Source organism: Lotus japonicus, chromosome 4 (genome assembly GCF_012489685.1).
Source record: "Lotus japonicus ecotype B-129 chromosome 4, LjGifu_v1.2".
NCBI classification, from domain to species: domain Eukaryota; kingdom Viridiplantae; phylum Streptophyta; class Magnoliopsida; order Fabales; family Fabaceae; genus Lotus; species Lotus japonicus.
In genome coordinates, this window is record NC_080044.1 from 69,698,231 (window position 1) to 69,713,303 (window position 15,073).

The 15,073-nt window shown below is 35.6% G+C and overlaps 2 protein-coding genes across 3 annotated transcripts; both read left to right on the forward strand.

Annotated features, from left to right (window-relative positions):
• Positions 1-211: 211 nt before the first annotated feature.
• LOC130715184 (DNA repair protein RAD51 homolog 1) lies at positions 212-2,823 on the forward strand. The gene is made up of 9 exons (XM_057565257.1): positions 212-445; positions 553-697; positions 814-924; positions 1,030-1,121; positions 1,410-1,504; positions 1,585-1,698; positions 2,058-2,187; positions 2,345-2,466; positions 2,565-2,823. Exons 1-9 carry the CDS (start codon positions 350-352, stop codon positions 2,686-2,688), a joined length of 1,029 nt encoding a protein of 342 aa, XP_057421240.1. The 5' UTR covers positions 212-349; the 3' UTR covers positions 2,689-2,823.
• Positions 2,824-4,307: 1,484 nt separating this feature from the next.
• Positions 4,308-14,776, forward strand: LOC130711213 (conserved oligomeric Golgi complex subunit 3). 2 transcript variants are annotated; one of them, XM_057560734.1, is made up of 25 exons: positions 4,312-4,529; positions 4,662-4,745; positions 4,842-4,949; positions 5,042-5,086; positions 5,179-5,253; positions 5,366-5,461; positions 5,844-5,921; positions 6,743-6,828; positions 6,964-7,030; positions 7,178-7,240; positions 7,354-7,455; positions 7,623-7,727; positions 7,825-7,917; positions 8,363-8,451; positions 8,839-9,058; positions 9,318-9,404; positions 9,807-9,923; positions 10,007-10,039; positions 10,254-10,340; positions 10,425-10,487; positions 11,322-11,438; positions 12,821-12,913; positions 13,211-13,336; positions 13,827-13,927; positions 14,315-14,776. In XM_057560734.1, the coding sequence occupies exons 1-25, from the start codon at positions 4,443-4,445 to the stop codon at positions 14,442-14,444; spliced, it is 2,352 nt and encodes a 783-aa protein (XP_057416717.1). In that variant the 5' UTR covers positions 4,312-4,442; the 3' UTR covers positions 14,445-14,776. The 2 variants fall into 2 exon arrangements, 1 of the variants encoding a protein (XP_057416717.1); XR_009010605.1 differs by lacking the exons at positions 13,211-13,336; positions 13,827-13,927; positions 14,315-14,776 and adding an exon at positions 11,575-12,708 and having other exon boundaries at positions 4,308-4,529; positions 12,821-12,916.
• Positions 14,777-15,073: the final 297 nt, after the last annotated feature.

A 15,073-nucleotide genomic window follows, 5' to 3' on the forward strand; every position in this document is an offset into this window, starting at 1 on the left:
ATTACCCTTTTAGAATTTTGGAAAAAACGTGCGTCACTCACCAAACTTGGAATTAAGCTTTGTACCATAAGTGGAATTTCAATTCAAATAGGAAAAAAATAAACTAAAAAAGGGATTTCTTTTTCCCCTCTATCTTTTTGGACCAATCATGATTTTTCTTGCTTAATTTTTCTTAGTTAATTATTTATTATTCACTCACCAAACTTGTGAAGTAAGCTTTCCCTTCACTTCAAAATTCCCATTTCCCTCCCTTTCTTGTTTCTTCCATCGCCGCGCTCTCTCCTTCTCACACCGATTCCGCTGACCCTCACCGCATCGCAACTCCTTGTTGCCGGGTCAGTTCAGAAGTATGGAGCAGCAGCGCCACCAGAAAACCGCCCAACAACAACCACAGGAAGAAGGTGAAGAAATCCAACACGGACCTCTACCCATCGAACAGCTTCAGGTCACGAATTCCCCTAATGGGTTCCTCAAAATCCCTTCTTTTTCATCTTTTCGATGACCCTTTTCCCTTAATTTCACAATTCATTCCCCCTTTTTTCATATCATCAGGCTTCGGGCATAGCTTCCATCGACGTCAAGAAACTGAAAGATGCAGGAATTTGCACTGTTGAGTCTGTCGCTTACACTCCCAGGAAAGATCTTTTGCAAATCAAAGGTATCAGTGAAGCAAAGGTTGACAAGATTGTTGAAGCAGGTAGTGATTCACCTTCAATTTTGTTTCAATTCTGTTCAATTTCAAGATTGGGGTTTAGGGTTTAGGCATTTCCCATTACTTGTTTGTGGGGTTTGATTTGTGTTGTTTATTGACAGCGTCGAAGCTGGTGCCGATGGGGTTTACTAGTGCTAGTGAGCTTCATGTCCAGCGGGAATCAATTATTCAGATTACCACTGGGTCAAGAGAGCTTGACAAGATTTTGGATGGTCAGTCTAAAGACATTGTTTATGTTAATGTATGCATTTGGATCATTATGTATTTTTCGCTGTTTGAAGGGACTTGCTTAATCTTGTTATTGCTGCTTCTATCAGGTGGAATTGAGACAGGTTCTATCACTGAGTTGTATGGTGAGTTTCGATCCGGGAAGACTCAGTTGTGTCACACTCTGTGTGTCACTTGCCAAGTAAGTATTTTCCTTCTTGTGGCATTACCAATTGCTCTTGGGCTTTCTGTCATATGATAATCTAAAATAGTCCAGGGCAGCATGCATAGATAGACACAATGATACACCTTCTTTTCCTGTGATTTAGAGCAGTTAGGATATGATCATTCAGAATGGATGTTGTTCTTGTCTGTTCATATTGTTGATATATTAGCATTAAAATAATTGTGAAGGTTTTGAATGCATAATTATCTGTCAGTATATTATGGCATTTGTCTAACTAATATGACTTTATTGTTGATGATGTAGTTGCCACTAGATCAAGGGGGTGGTGAGGGAAAAGCTATGTACATAGATGCTGAGGGCACATTTAGGCCTCAGCGACTCTTACAGATAGCTGATAGGTACAATGAATCTTGTTATGACTTCGCTTCCATGTGTCTGTGATATGTGCTTTAAGTATTTATGTTTCTAAACGCTACAGGTTTGGACTCAATGGTGCTGATGTATTGGAAAATGTCGCTTATGCTCGAGCATATAACACTGATCATCAATCACGGCTTTTGCTTGAAGCAGCTTCAATGATGGTGGAAACAAGGTGTGACTTCTGATGACCCCCTTTGCTCAAATATTGTTAAGAATTTCTCTTTTAGATGCACATAATGAGGCCCAAGTGCATAACACCATGATTATTGTTATATTGTTTTCTCATGTGCTGTATGCTAGGAATAGGATTATCACCAGCTGAAGTATTTCATTCACGTTCTTTTATTCGGCCAATAGTTGGAAGATTTTCCTTCTTTACTAGTGATGTTTGATACAGCAAGTGAGAAAAGCTCCATTTGTTCATTTGTTGTAGTGTTAGGGGTTGTCGGAATTGGACTCTCTTGCTCTTTTCTGTTCGGGTAACCAAAATTTTCCTTTTGAGGCTTATATTCTGATGGCATTTACACACAGGTTTGCTGTAATGATAGTAGACAGTGCTACTGCCCTCTATAGGACAGATTTCTCAGGAAGAGGTGAGCTTTCAGCCCGGCAAATGCATCTAGCAAAGTTCCTGAGGAGCCTTCAGAAATTAGCAGATGAGGTAAACATCCATGTCAGGCTAGCAGTGCACTTAATCTTCTAGAACTAATTGGAGATTTTTGCTTAAGATGTGAAGTTATTGATATATTGTGAACTTTTCTTAGTTAATATACACAATTAATTGTGAGCTAATAAATTGTTTTGATTATCTATTGTAGTTTGGTGTGGCTATTGTCATAACAAACCAAGTAGTTTCACAAGTAGACGGTTCTGCAGTCTTTGCTGGACCTCAGGTCAAGCCTATTGGAGGCAACATTATGGCTCACGCTACAACAACAAGGTCTAAATCTCAAAATATGAAATGTTCATTCTTAATTATTTTATTATTTTCTGAGTTTGTTTCTTACCCTGGATGTTAATTAATTTCTTTGATAACAGGTTAGCTCTCAGGAAAGGTAGAGGGGAAGAACGAATCTGTAAAGTGATAAGTTCTCCTTGTTTGGCCGAAGCTGAAGCAAGGTTTCAGATTCTTGCTGAAGGTGTTTCGGATGTTAAAGACTGAACAATTTTAGCATGTCTTAAATTTGTTTCTTTTTTGTTTGCTTTTGTCCTTTTGTAAGTGGTAACAGATGATTTGCAAGCATCCTATGTCTAATTTTGCAACGTTTGTCAGTTTGGTAGTTCACATTTTTTACTAGTTTTTTTTCCTCTTGGTTTCTCTTAGCATTAGGTGATATGGATATTAATAAATGGGTGGTAAATACAGACACGGTTGCAATAGAGAAGCACAACAATGGTTTTCTCGGATTATTAGAGTTCTAGCACACCCTAGAAATTGATAGGGAGGGAAAGGGTAGTTGTGGGAACGGAGCCCTCAACTTCGTGCCCCCCTACAAGCATGAAAACTTTTAGGTTGAGTATAAATTTAAAATTTTCTTTTCTACTCTGCTTTCTATAGTGAAACAAATGAAGAAAAATCGTGCTTTGATGCCAAAATCTTTCCTCAAAATCCATTTTTTTTGGTCAATTCCTCAAAATCCATTTAACCATAAGAAGTAGTGAATTGAATTTGGATCAGTGCAGAAGTTACCAAGAGTAGTTTTAGAGCAAAGTTGGTTTTAAATCCATAATTAATTCCTAATATAATCAAGCATCTCTAACTTGGATGAAATCAATTTTGAGTGTACTCATTACTCAACTCAAATTAAAATGATGCAAATGTGAAACAAAACCTGTAAGAACTTGATACTTGTATTGAATATTTGGCAATGCTCTTGGTGACTTATGAGCATGAAAACACAAGCAGCAGGGCAAAGCTATAATTGGTCGAGCAAATTTCAATTTTGAAAAATATGAAGTATCTTCTTCCTTTTCCCTTTAATTTTAAGCAAATATGAACTAAAAGTGTTGGTACTTAAAAAAAAAAGGGTTTTTGTGTTCATAATATGTTTATGTTAATTTTTACACGGCTGAGAGATCAGTTTCACGGCTACCGATTGTGGGGTTACATTGGTCAAGACAAAAAAATATCAATAGTAACTTATAGTTTCATTATACTAGACTCAAGAAAAAATATTAGTCACCACACAATAGAGGATAAATAACTTTTAGGGCAAAGTGAAAAAATTCAAAACATCAAACACACTCGCATTTTAGTTAGGGCACCTCAATAAATGTCTATTTGGGTTTATGGAGGTTTTAGATGTCAATAACTCCAACCGTGCTCCACAACGACGCCTTGGATGATGGTGAGAAAGATGAAGAAAAAGAGCATCACACTAATGTCGTCCTCTTGTCAGGGTAAGATGGGTTGATCCCCTTCATCGCGCCTCACGACCTCCCTTCGTTCTTCCTCGATCAATCATGTTTGTGTGTTAGTGTTTAGGGCACCAATTAATAATTTAGGGTTTAGTTCCTCTAGAGAGTGAAAATGAATGATGTCTCATAAACTCCTATGATTACGTCGCTCTCCGCCCGCTAGCAAACATTTTTTATAACGAATGTTAACAATAAACACTAATACCACCATATTCTTTTCAATCAAGAACTAAAACCCAAAAAAAAAATTAGTGACTAAAACCTAAGGATCCATGTTTTATAGGGAGCCCAAACATATTCAAGTTTTTTTTTTAAATGACAATAATAAATAAATAATAAATAATTCGAGAAGAGAAACGCAGCGTTTGGGTTTGAAGAGAAACCGGGAGCTTTGTTGAGTCTGTTATGTAAGGAAGGAGAGAAGGGAAGACGAAGCAGTTGCAGTTGCAGTTGCAGTTGCAGAAGCAGAGAAAGACGACGAAGCTGTGAGTGAGGAAAATGGGAAGCAGAGGTCCTCCACCTCAATCCCATCCAAATTCCGCTGCCATTTCAAGGGGCTACAACTTCGCTTTCACTTGGGAACAGGTATCCTCCAATTTCCTCTTCTCAATTTTCCAGATCTCGCACTTTCGAGTTTCAATTCCATTCAATCATCTCCTCAAATCCCTAAATCTCACTCCGATCTGAGATTTCTCAACTCGTTGCGTTTTTCTGCAGAATGCTCCATTGACAGAGCACCAACAAGCCGCGATTTCATCGCTTTCTCATGCAGTTTCTGAACGACCATTGCCTCTCAAGCACGTAAGCCAATTCAATCTATCAAATTCGATATTTACGAACAAGCCGCGATTTCATCGCTTTCTTCGTGTTCAATGTTCATGATTATGCATTTTGCAGGCTCAGGAGATTGCGTCGGTGCAAGAGAATACGTTGTCGGTTAAAACTGAGGATAACTGTTTCGATGATTCCGGCGCTATTCAGGCTGTTATGGTTAATACCAATCAGGTAAGCTGTGTATTCCAATCTGAGGATTTGTGCTTTGATTTGAAATTTTGAAGGCTTGAGTTGAGTTTTTTTCCTGATTGAATGTGTTGCAGTTCTATAAATGGTTTATGGATCTTGAATCTGCCATGAAATCAGAGGTTAGCGATGTTTTGTTGTGCCGTACTGCCATTGCTTTACTGTCTGTTAGGTTTGTTTGTGGACTCTTACTTAATTTGTTCTTCAATTGTAGACAGAAGAGAAATATCAACATTACGTGAACACTCTTACCGAGCGCATACAAACATGTGATGATATTCTCCAACAGGTTGTTTTTCTATCTAGTTGAATGAATTGAGTTGGTTGCGGCTATCTGATTCGGCGGTGACTATTTGTTTCATAATACTGTTTTTCCATTTGGACTCGTTTATGTCGTGCAGGTTGATGACACCCTAGACTTATTCAATGAACTGCAGTTGCAGCATCAGGCAGTAGCTACAAAGACTAAAACACTTCACGATGCATGTGACCGAATGGTGTGGTTTTCTTACTTATTATCATCTTAATCTCACTTCTCATATTTTGTTAAGAATTGAAAGTTCATTGTGGGTAATGGTTTCCAGTGGTCTACTATTCATTTAATAATATAGGCCACAATGCATAGGTTTTTTTGTACATGCTAACTAATAAATCAGAAAAATAAGTCAATCTAAGTGACCGTTTTAGGTTACTTTTTTGCATTTCCCTTTATGCATGGTTGTGAAAATTATCAGCCGGGTTTAATTGAGTTACACGCAACACATTTTGTTGGATCTATTGTTGCTATCAGAAGTTGAAAATGTAGTGCCCCCCAATCAGCCACCTTAGATTTCTTCTTCAGCTGAAGGACTGAATTACTCCATTGTTTCCCTATTACAGGTACAGGAGAAGCAAAGACTGATTGATTTTGCTGAAGCACTTCGTAGTAAACTCAATTACTTTGATGAACTGGAGAATGTAAGGTTTGACTGCTGGCTTGACTGGATCTTTTCCTTGGATTAATTTTTCCATCTTATCCTGTTTTATATTCATGATCTAATAGCATATTGCTTTTTAGAGAATGTACAAATGCTAATAGGACTTAGAAACTCAATGTCAACCTGAGAGAGGCCATACAAAATTTATATGATCCTAGTAGATACCAGGAAAAGACAACAATGAGCGAGTGCTACTGCTAAGAGTAGTCATTTCCTGTGGAACGTGTAATTAAATCATCTCCCAAAGTCTTCTGACATAGTGAAATGTGTTTTTAATGTAATGCCCAAGACTGGGTTGAAAAACTACAACCTGTATCAAATTGCTATTTTTTACTGTTCTAATGGGCGAAGTTTGAAATATGGTGTAAATTGAGTTTCGGAGAGGTTATAATTACTCTGTAGCATTTGAAATTTTTATGACATATATAATTCAATTTATATTTTGTTGCCTCAAATTATACCATCTGATACTGATTGGAAATTTTATTTTTTGGTGTAAGAACATTGTGCACAACAGTCACTTAATTTATATAATTTTTACTTCTTTAGAGTTACTGTTTCCAAAAACATATTTGTTGCTACTGCTTTACTCTTTTAAACTCTACGTGTGACCTTTGTTCAGCATGCTTGTGCTGGTGCCGCAGGTAGTAATTTTATCTTTATCGTAAATTGAAGTTATGTAATTTCCTTGTTCATAGGGTTTGAAAGTATTTATTTTATTCAGAAGTTGTGAATGTAAAGCAGAATTGCAAATATGTTTTATAAGTGGTGCATATGATTTGTTTACATTCTTCTTCCCAGGTTGCTACCAATTTTTATTCTCCAAACATGAATGTTGGAAATGAAAACTTTCTACCTCTTCTCAAAAGGCTTGATGAATGTATCTCGTGAGTAAAAATCCAGTTTCATTCTTGTACTTTATGCCATTAGTATGCTCAGTGTATAGAATGTCAATTTTAACTTTAGCCTCATCTGCTTTTGTTGTTGACCATGAATGTGTTCCTTGACAATTAACTCTTTAGGTATGTTGAAAGCAATCCACAGTATGCTGAATCCAGTGTTTACTTGCTTAAATTTCGGCAACTCCAGGTATATAAATTTTACAATGAGGAATATCGTGATTTTAGAAAACAGTATGTACTACTTTTAATCTTCTGTCTTTGGATGGAATTCCCGTGATATCTCATGTTTGATTAGTATCTAACTTTTAGTAATTTGGAACATTGTTTTTTATAGTCTCGGGCATTGGGCATGATGCGTTCTCATGTACTTGCTGTTCTTAAAGGTGCCTCATCTCAGGTTAAGTTGATTTAACAGGTTGAGTTGATATTATATATGTACATGTACTTCAAGGATAAGAAACATTTTGAATACTATGGTAAAGTAATTTGGAATATTCCTTTACATATCAGGTCCAGGAAGCAATTCGTGGAAGTGGGGATGGCAAAACATCTATCTCTGAGGGAGTAGAGGCTTCTGTAATATATGTTCGCTTCAAGGCAGCAGCAAGTGAGGTAAGCCTTTCTTTTCTATTTTGGATGGATCTTTGAATTTGAAGGTGTATTACAGACTAAAAAGAGAAAACACAATAGTCAGCTTTGAAGAAAAAGTTCTTCTGCAGCATATCTCTACCTCTAGTCCTCTACTTTACACAGCTGATTAATTGTTGTGACTTTTGCAGCTTAAGCCACTGCTTGAAGAAATTGAAAGTAGGTCTTCAAGGAAAGAATATGGTCAAATCCTTGCAGAATGCCACAGATTATACTGTGAGCAGCGCCTCTCTTTGGTGAGAAGTTACATGCTGGTCATTACACCTAATTTTCTTTTTTTAAGAAAAATATATAGTCAACTGATTGTAAGATTCGTTGTTTTATTGCATGAAGATAAGAGCTATAGTTCAGCGACGAATATCTGAATTTTCCAAGAAAGAGTCCTTGCCATCCTTGACCAGATCAGGATGTGCATATCTAATACAGGTATGTTCTTTTTGATATTATGCTGCCTTTTTGTGGCACTTGATCATATCTAATACAGACAATTTTCACTATGAGATATAAGTGTTAAGATGGCTTTATGATGTTGGCTGTACTAAATAGTGGTCCACACACATAAATTACAAGATTTTTTATTCATCTTCGTTTCAACAATCCAACCTATCCATTGACTGTCTCAGTAGATTTTTAAAACTGAAAGCTGTGGGGTTTATTAACCCTACCCCAAGTTTGAAGGGGTCAAGGCCTCAAGTTGGTGTTATTTAATTTATTTTTTACTTTTTGCAATATTATGCAAAGCATATAGATTTCCAACAGCAAAATAAATGTAAATCATGTAATTATTCTAGTTAATTTTTATGCTAAATGTGAACTTTTAAATGATATTACTTGCTTTGGAAAGTCTTATTGGCTGTTATTTGAATTGCAGGTCTGTCAACTTGAACATCAGCTCTTCGATCATTTTTTCCCTGTGTCTTCAAAGGATATTTCAAGTTTAGCTCCATTAATGGATCCTCTGTAAGTTTGTCTTCCTGTTACATAAGTGTACTTGGTTTATGTTCTTTTAACCGAAACCTTGATTAGGAGAAAGGAAAGAAATGCCTAGATTGAAAAAAAAATGTAAACAAAATAAGACAAAAAAGGTTGTCTTATTCAAGGATTCCACTTATTCCTTTACTCTCACTTAGCCTAAGTTGGAACTTACTGCTCTTGTAGTTATTGATATGGAAAGGAGTTTAATACATGTTCAACTTACAATATAGTACCTTGCTAGGGTTGTCGATACTTCCAGCTTATAAGTCCATCTTTCTCATTATCTGTTCTTATTGTTTAGTTTGTACTCTGTATGCTATCCTTATTGTATAGTGTCTGCAATCCTGATGATTTAATCAATTTAATTTGCAGGTCAACATATTTGTATGATACACTGCGTCCCAAAATTGTTCATGAAACAAATATTGATTTTCTTTGTGAGCTTGTTGATATACTTAGAATGGAAGTCCTGGGGGAACATCATAGTAGAAGGAGTGAATCACTAGCTGGTCTTCGTCCTACATTTGAAAGAATTTTAGCAGATGTGCATGAGCGGTTGACATTTCGTGCTCGGACTCATGTACGGGATGAGGTGAGTTACTTTTAGTCTTTCTTCTGTTATTTAGTTATTGATTTTGACTGTTGAAGACATCTCTTTTTGTTGCCTTTTAATCCTTCTGGTCGTTTGCCCTCCTTATTACTACTAAAAGGGATAAAAGTGACCATTAAATGTAGAACTCTGTCAATTTTGTTCATATACTCCAAGCTGCAGTTTCATCTTTTTTTCTTTTCTTGAAAGAAGTTGGGCCATTAAATGACTTTGGAAACCTTTTTTCTGGATCTTTTTACAGATTGCGAATTACATACCAACTAATGAAGACTTGGACTATCCTGAAAGGCTGAAGAGGTCTGCTGATAGTACATCGGAGATCAATCCTGTAATGTATCTTTCCCTGCAGTTTCTTGTTTTAGCTTATCAGCCGTGTATGCTTCTCAGCCCTGCAGTTTCCTGTAATGTAGACTAATTTAGTAATTTGTATTCTGGGTGTTCGCTGCTGCTTTAATTACATACGTGAACTTAGTGACAACTATGAATTGATTCATCTGTGTTTTTGTTTTTGCTTATTTCATTTTCCATGTAGTACGTTTTCAGAGTTGTGGACTCATTAATGAATATCTCATGTGCTTGTTACACGCATACATGCATAAATAATGTTGTATGTGTGATGTAGCATATTTCGTGTTTTGTGCTGGGCAAACTGACTTATATTTTTGTGTGGTAATTGCTTGACATTTTCTGGTGTCCATCTTTTTAATTTCCAATTTACTTTATAATGCAGGCTGATGACAACCCAGATATATCTAAGACATGGTATCCACCCCTAGAAAAAACTCTAGCATGTCTTTCAAAGCTGTATCGTTGTTTAGAGTCAGAAGTATTCACTGGTTTAGCACAGGTATTTTTAAACTATTTTAATTTTCTTACCTTGTATTTCTTTTTTGGAGTATTTATTAACAACCGGAGTGTTTTTTCGATCAGGAAGCCGTGGAGGTTTGTTCAACATCTATTCAGGTAAGGCAAAAATCAGCTATTTGGACTATAATGTCATGGTTACTTTATTGTAATATAAATATTGTTAAGGAGGAAGCCTTTTTGGCAAATTGCTTGATGTTATCTTTTCGTTGTCGAGTATTTAGATTTGACAACTGCCATGGACATTTTGACATTCTTCAAGATCCTAATATTAGCTTGTTTTATGATTTCTGCTTCCTCTTGTCTGCCACAGAAAGCAAGCAAATTAATTGCAAAGAGATCATCACAAATGGATGGGCAGCTCTTTCTTATAAAACATCTTTTAATTTTAAGGGAGCAGGTAATCCTGTGTGTTCGAATTTCCTTTATGAATTATTATATTTTATATGATTTGTGGGTAATCAATCAGTTTTTGGTTTTCCAGATTGCACCGTTCAATATTGAATTTTCAGTCACACAAAAGGAACTTGACTTCTCTCATTTGCTGGTAAGTGTCTCTTCGCCTTTAAAAATGCTTTGTGAGCTGAATGCAATGCTTCTTGCTTCAAACACTTATCAACTTCGCACTCGTTTCATTTTCTGTTTCCGTTGCACTATGTTGTGAATGAGTAAAATGAAAGAACTTGGCCAATAAGTCTTGTACAAGTCAGTTCATTTGTCAAAGTTCAACTTCATTATGATGAGAATTGAGAGGTTAATACTTAATATTAAGCACTACTGTAGTTATGAGTATTCTCTCTACTGTAATATTTAGGACACGGAGATGTTGCTTCTTCTATGGTCATGATTCTTGTTAAAGGAAGCCTACAACAATAGTTACAAGACCTGACCTGATATCCTTGCAGTTTTTACCATGTCTAGAACCATTGAATAAATGCACCAAATAATAAGTGGAAAGTATTTTTTTTTATAGGGAAAAGCTTTTCTTCAAAGTATATAACAAGTATACCGGGGCAAGGCATGAAATCTCAAAGGGATGAAAAAGAAAATTAAACAATATAACGAAAGAAACGAAATCCTGTATGATAGCCCAATAATATATTTGATTTAGAAAGTAAAATCAGCAATGATATAATCAAGTACAAGAACCACTTATTCATAATACATTTGATTCCAGTGTCCTTGGGTCTGCTGTTTTGAAATTCTCAATTTAGTACGTGGATGCTTTGTGAAGATTTTCTTTTTGTAATAGAGATTGCTTGTTTATATTTTGTGATGTCTATGATTTGATTTGAGTTTACTGATTTAGCTTTAACATCACATATATATTATGCATCAGAAAAGTCTATATTTACATTTGAATTTATTGAATATGGTTCAGGAGCATCTACGAAGACTTCTAAGAGGTCAAGCCTCACTATTTGACTGGTCAAGGTCAACTTCATTGGCGAGGACCTTGTCTCCAAGAGTTTTGGAAAATCAAATTGATACCAAGAAGGTATGTGACTTTGTGGTATTAATATGACTTGGTCAAATTGCTTGTAAAGCAATCTCTTCTTGATGTTTTGTGTCATGCATCAATTACACGGAAGTTCAAGCTATTTTGTGAAAGCACACTCATGTTTTATTTGAAGGGGGCAACAAGAATTGAACTTTAGACCATTGGGTTATAGAGCTCCAGTACTGTATGGAGTGGGATGGCAACGGTACCCGGACCTGGACACGCTCCTCTACCCGCGGGTATTTACCCGGACCCGTCTCTGAATAAATGGGTACCCGTTTAACGGGTCCGGGTACCCGCGGGTCCCCATATCTTTTTTTTGTTTTCTTTTTTATTTATTCCATACAATATTTTCTGCTCCTTTACTTTAAGAAATTCATTAAGATATACAATAAATCCTTCATGCTAGAATTTTCACATATCACAAAAATAGTCACAAATATGCATGTATTTTGTTTTGGGGAATTTGTTCATTGGAATTATTTTATTCAAAGTTTCACAGATGTATAAAAAGTAAAATCATGAAACACAGGTTTGTGTGTCAATTTTCTGGAGCATAGGTCTTGGGGGAAAAAGCTTTTTGTTATTGTTGTTCATTATGATGAGTAGAAAATATATCAGAACTTTGAGATGCAACTAGAGATAGTTTTTATGCGTGTTTTAAAATCATGAATAATACTTGTTGAGTTTATTCACGTAGCAGAAAGTGCTCTTTCTTGTAAACTTTAAATATCTTGATATGTAGAACCAAATGGAATAAAAATATCTATGCTACTGAATAATATTCACCTGGAATAAATTTTTAATAATAAATGGGTACCCGTGGGTACCTGGACCCGGACCCGCCCCGTTTCTAAATGGGTAGTAAAAATATCCGCTTCATCTGCCCGCGGGTCCAATTACCTAAGCGGGTATTTACCCGCGGGTCCGGGTATTTTGCCATCCCTAGTATGGACCTACTATCTCAAAAACAAACAATTAAGTGAAAGCACATGTGTAGTTTTATATTTAACATTTTGGCGGTAAATTGGTAGTTTGTTACTATCCCCTTATACAAAAATTAGATGAGAAAACATTGATTAGACATAACCCTCTCAAAATTTAAGTTTAAATTATCTACTTTGGCATTTGGCCCTTGAACTATTTAATTTGATTTTGATGTGCATACATATGTGATCAGCCATTGAATATGCGATAGTCTATACCCAGCAGTAGTTGATTGGATAATTACTAAAGTGGAACTTTCAGTGAAGATGAGGAATGAGAGGTTAATATTAAGCACTAAAATAATAGACTACATCTCCGTCAGCTATTTTAATTCCTGTACTGCATAATAAAATTGAAACTACTATCTAATGCATTCTGACATTTTCTTTCAGGAGCTGGAAAAAAGCCTTAAAGCCACGTGCGAAGAGTTCATCATGGCAGTTACTAAGCTAGTTGTGGATCCTTTGCTTTCATTTGTTACAAAGGTTTGTGCCTGTAACCAAGTTATTTGCTGCTTTGATAGCTGGTGAACTGAAAACAAATCCAGACTTTATATACAACTTGTTTAGTACAATTATTTTGAAATATTTTGCATCTGAAATGTGTCTTAATTTTACATCTGAAGTATTTCATTTCTTATTCAAGTATATATAATATATCGTTGTAACGTCTATTCTTTTTAGTAACTAAATTGATTTGAAACAGCCATGGCTATGAAAGTCTAACTATTTTTATTACTCCAAAAGAGAAACATTTCAACTAACTTCGTGTTGTTTTTGTAGGTTACGGCAGTCAAAGTTGCATTATCTTCAGGTGGTCAGAATCAAAAGCTGGAGTCATTAATGGCCAAACCTCTGAAGGATCAGGCTTTTGCTTCCCCAGATAAGGTGGCTGAACTTGTTCAGAAGGTAGGTCATAAATATGTACTTGTTCAGATAAGTTATTCTTTGGACAACAAAACATTTTATTCTTAAAAGATACCCTGAGGATTTCTCACTCTTGGTTGATAATAAAAAATTATTTATATCAAATCAAAGGGCGCCAGAACTTCATTCCATTCTTCAAAACTTCCTTGCTATCTTCAATGCTTCTTGTCTTATGTTCGAAAGTGACACGAGCTTAAGATAAACCATAAGGGCTGATGGTCTGTTTCCTAGGACTTGTGTTGTTCATCACTCGCCAATTGAATTTTTATAACAGGTGGTCTTCTAGAAACTCATACATCTTATGAAGTCAAATCTAATTAAAACACAAGTCAAAAAAGAAAAAATGTTCCTCTCGTCATCAAGATTTGTATTTATTTTTAACTTGGTCATCCATGGTTATATGAGTTTTTATTTTATGTTGTTGAGTGAATCTTGTTCTTTTTAACGTCATTGTTTTTCTGTGATCAAACAGGTCAGGACTGCTATTCAGGAGCAACTGCCAGTGGTGATAGAGAAGATGAAGCTTTATCTACAAAATTCATCAACAAGAACAATACTTTTCAAACCTATCAAGTATGTTCATAGACAATGTGAATTGCATTTTAAACATTTTCCTACATACTGTGCTGTGACAAGTGCATCATGATAGTTATTTCCCATTGGTTGGTTTTCTTTACTTTTTAGAGTTTGGGAATGGCTTAAACTGTCAAATAATTGATGTCTTTCACTTGAATAAAATTTCTAAAATCTAAACGCGGTAGTAGTTCGACTTGATATTTTTTATCAGTAGAAATACCAGATGATTAGATTATTGATCTGTCGTGTAATGACACAATGCTAGGTTAGAGCCAACTGCTTGATGTTGGTTGATATTATTTTGAGTTTGTGTTTCAGAATTTGTTACTTTTTAGGTATGCAGAATCTTAACAATCAAGTGCTATTTTTCTTGTGTTCATGTAGGACAAATATTGTTGAAGCCCATACCCAAATACAATCCCTACTACAATCAGAATACACGAGTGAAGATATCCAGATTATCAATCTGAAATCCGTGCAGGATCTGCAAACCGAGCTTGATAATTTACTCTAATCTGTAAAGACCATTGAGTGACTTCATATCCATTTTTACCCGCTGGAGAATCTTATGAACAGACAGAGACTGAAGTTACATAACTATATTTCATTCTAGATAATTTTGTAGAATTATTAGTAAGAGATGGCAGAGTTGTTGTGGTTTCGCCGCGGATGTGTCTTTTTCTGAACACTGGTGGATATTTTTTTGTTGTATATTTTTTTTGCTTTAGTCAGCAACCAACCATATAGTTTCCCAGCCTTCCTCTGGTATTTTGTTGTAAGAAGTCTCCGATTACTTGTCTCCTTGAAATTTTCATTTAAAGTGTGCTATTTTTTAAAGTCTCAAAATTTCTTCTCTTGGTATTCTACTCCAACCAATAATAAATATTTACTTCCACTCATCATATTGTGATTTGAAAAAATGTCACTTATCAGAAAAATTAATAGTACAACGACATAAACCTTAACCCCCTTTTCAAAAAAAAAAACCTTAACCCCACAAAGAGAGGTTGGCGGTATGTCACACGATGCCATTTCACTCAATCAAAATCAAATTTTGTGGGATTTTGTTCACAATGACGTCGTTCTTAACAATATCTAAAAATGTTCTTTATGCTCTCCTCAGCCTCTCTTTGATGAACTAAG

Bases quoted from the DNA above. Each gene is read 5' to 3' on its own strand.
- LOC130711213 (XM_057560734.1), top strand. From the start codon at position 4,443: ATGGGAAGCAGAGGTCCTCCACCTCAATCCCATCCAAATTCCGCTGCC. The intron at 10,040-10,253 runs GTAAGGCAAAAA...TGTCTGCCACAG, and splicing joins TTTGTTCAACATCTATTCAG to AAAGCAAGCAAATTAATTGC. The intron at 11,439-12,820 runs GTATGTGACTTT...ATTTTCTTTCAG, and splicing joins ATCAAATTGATACCAAGAAG to GAGCTGGAAAAAAGCCTTAA.
- LOC130715184 (XM_057565257.1), top strand. From the start codon at position 350: ATGGAGCAGCAGCGCCACCAGAAAACCGCCCAACAACAACCACAGGAA. The intron at 698-813 runs GTAGTGATTCAC...GTTTATTGACAG, and splicing joins TGACAAGATTGTTGAAGCAG to CGTCGAAGCTGGTGCCGATG. The intron at 2,188-2,344 runs GTAAACATCCAT...TATCTATTGTAG, and splicing joins TTCAGAAATTAGCAGATGAG to TTTGGTGTGGCTATTGTCAT.